At 48.8% G+C, this 2,720-nt stretch overlaps 1 protein-coding gene across 1 annotated transcript; it reads left to right on the top strand.

Moving 5' to 3' along the window:
• The first annotated feature begins 1,757 nt into the window (after positions 1 to 1,757).
• On the top strand, positions 1,758 to 2,388 carry LOC125521130 (uncharacterized). The gene has a single exon (XM_048686204.2). The coding sequence runs from the start codon at positions 1,855 to 1,857 to the stop codon at positions 2,260 to 2,262; it is 408 nt and encodes a 135-aa protein (XP_048542161.1). The 5' UTR covers positions 1,758 to 1,854; the 3' UTR covers positions 2,263 to 2,388.
• The last annotated feature ends 332 nt before the right edge of the window (positions 2,389 to 2,720 follow it).

The raw sequence follows: 2,720 nt of genomic DNA, 5'->3' as shown, positions 1-2,720 counted from the left end.
TAAGGATCTATCCACTCCTTGCGCCTGAATCATCATCATGGCAACCATAGAATCCATCTCCACGATAATTGGTAGCTCGGTGCGTTGGATCGCCAAAGAGAGACCTTCCATGCACGCACATAGCTCAGCTTCCAACACATCTCTGCAAGAGAAAAGCGCTCGACATGATGAAAAAATAATAGCTCCCTTGTCGTCCCTAAGGACCATGACAGCACCAGCACTACCATATTCACCAACCGATCCATCTGTGTTCAACTTGACCCAACCAGCATCCGGCAATTTCCATCGACCAATATGCGTGGAATTTGGAGCTCACCACTGGTGTAGCAATAGGAGTCTTACCCTTTCCCTGATAGTTGCATGTATCAGTTTTAAGTCCTAGCAGGGAATCGAGATAGCTCACCAGGAACCTTTTCGAGGACTCAGCGGGAGGTGGGGGTTTATGGTGGACCACCTCATTCCGGACAAACTAAGTACGCCACAAGGTCATCAGTAACATGGATCGATCAACATCGGACATAGGATCTGAAGCATGCAACAACCACTCTTTCCCCGTATGCTCTACCATATTGATATCTGGCAGGGACCAGACCTCCGCCATTGTATACCATAAATTCCGGCCAAGAGGGCACCGCAAAAATGGGTGAAAATTATCTTCAAGTTCTGTAGCACAAAGCGTACAGAGTTCAGATGTTTCCAGCCCGCGTTTATGCTTATTTTGCCAGGTTGGCAAAGAATCAACTGCCACTCTCCAAGCAAAGTTACGGGCCGAAGGGGGTATGTCACATTTCCATATCAGCTGCCATCCTTTTCGTCTACCATCCGGGGCTGAACTGGAGGCCGATTCTGCATATCGATAAACCTCTTCAAACGCAAAGTTGTAAGCGCTTTTCATAGAGAATACACCTTGTTTGCCTGGCCCCCAAGCAATGATGTCTTCCTCCTGTCTCGGGGATGCTCTAATTTTAGAGATTTCCACAACATCAGCTAGGAGGAAGTATTGTTGAAGTAAGGCCAGATTCCAAGAGCCGTTAGGATTAAACAGATCCGCCACAAACCTGATTCTGCATGTGCCCTGAGTGGTAACCGGTTTGAAACTGAATGGTCTAGGAATCCAGTTGTCACGCCAAATTCTGATGCTTCGGCCATTTCCTACTCTCCAAAGAATCCCCTTCTAGCAGAAACATTTTTTTTGCAGAACTGAAGCACAAATTCTTGAAGATGTCTTTAGTATAGGCCTTCTCTTTTCTTCATCGTCACGCCACAGCTATAATCTTTTTTTCTCGAGTACGCACAAACATGTTCATCAATATGTTATGGGGAGAAAAGTATCAACCCTTCACCGTGAGTTTTTTTTTTCGAGAAAACTTCCAATCTATTCATCAACCGTGAGTTGGTACATCAACATAACACCTCTACTACTCCATGAGTACCTTTTTCTTTTTGTGGGTACTCCACTCCATGAGAACCTAGATCTATCCTGAACTACTCACCCTGAATCCACCTCCACATAACAATCATGCCCTGACAGTGTCATGGGTTAAGCCAGGATGCCACTATTTTGCACGCATCAACTTAGTTGTTTCGGGAGGAGAGAGCGAGAGCCAGTGAGCCAGTGAGGGATGCCACTGTCATTTCATGATTCCTCACCCGTCCAATCGAAAACCGGTACGAATAATACGCGACGCTGGGCTCACTTGCTCCTCTAGAAAGCTGCTCCCCCTTTGGCTCATTGCTCCCCCCTCCCTCCCTCCTACGTCAAATCACTCTCTGTTTCTTCTCTCTCCGCATGACTGCATCCATTCCGTCCATCATTGCCGATTACGCATTTACGCAAGTTGCCAACCAACGCCAATGCTCGCCACTGTCGTCTCCTCTCACTCACCGGCCGCTCCCATATATCCGCTCACTCCGCCGCCCCAACCAATATCTACGCCGAGAGAGAAAGAGAGAGAGGGAGCCGCCGGCATGAACTGCGTCAAGATTCTCGTACTGCTCTCCCTCATCCCTCTCGCGCTGAGGGGGGCGTCGCTCCTCGTCGTCCCGTCACCTTCCGCCCCTGACTCTGCATCACGCACCGGCGTCTTGGCTCCGGTGCCGGCGGAGCAGTGGAGGCAGGAGCGGAGGAGGACGGTGGGCCGTCAGACTCGGGGCGGCCGCGCCACCACCATCGCTCCCTTCGCCCCGCGGCGATTCGGCGGCTTCTTCCGGGACGACAAGAGGTTCGCGCCGACGGGGTCGAACCCGCTGCACAACCTGTGATCGGCCGCCGGTGGGGCTGACTGCTTTCGACCTCTGTCTTTGCAAAGTCTACCCAACTGGTGCACTGTAATTTTCCTCTTGTACATACGGTCTACCGAATCAGTTATTGATTTTGCATTGATTGAATGGGCTGTCTCTGCGTCTTCTTGGTGTTCAATTTGGTCATATATCCGTTACTAACTTAGCCTGAAAAAAGATTGTCAAGAACCCAGTGCTGATTTTCTTTTAAAGTTCGATTGGTTTCAGAAATCAGAACAGAGTTTGAGAAAATTTTAGTATACTCATACTACTACCAAAATTTGGTTTTATTCGTTGCATGAAGACGGCCCTCAAGACTCTTTTTGGGGAAGTTCACAGCAGTTGACTCAATTTAGTCACTCGTTCAAGGGGATTTCCGCTTTCCAATGGTAACTTAACCGTTCATGTTTTTTTGGGGGTGATGAAAAGACTTGCAGTTT

The sequence above is a fragment of the Triticum urartu genome, chromosome 1A (genome assembly GCF_056163025.1).
Source record: "Triticum urartu cultivar PI428250 chromosome 1A, HENAU_Tu73, whole genome shotgun sequence".
Taxonomy (NCBI): Eukaryota; Viridiplantae; Streptophyta; class Magnoliopsida; order Poales; family Poaceae; genus Triticum; species Triticum urartu.
Note: the sequence above shows the minus strand (reverse complement) of the source record. Positions and strands in the feature narration are given on the sequence as shown.

Coding starts and splice junctions, on each gene's coding strand:
- LOC125521130 (XM_048686204.2), top strand. CDS start 1,855: ATGCTCGCCACTGTCGTCTCCTCTCACTCACCGGCCGCTCCCATATAT.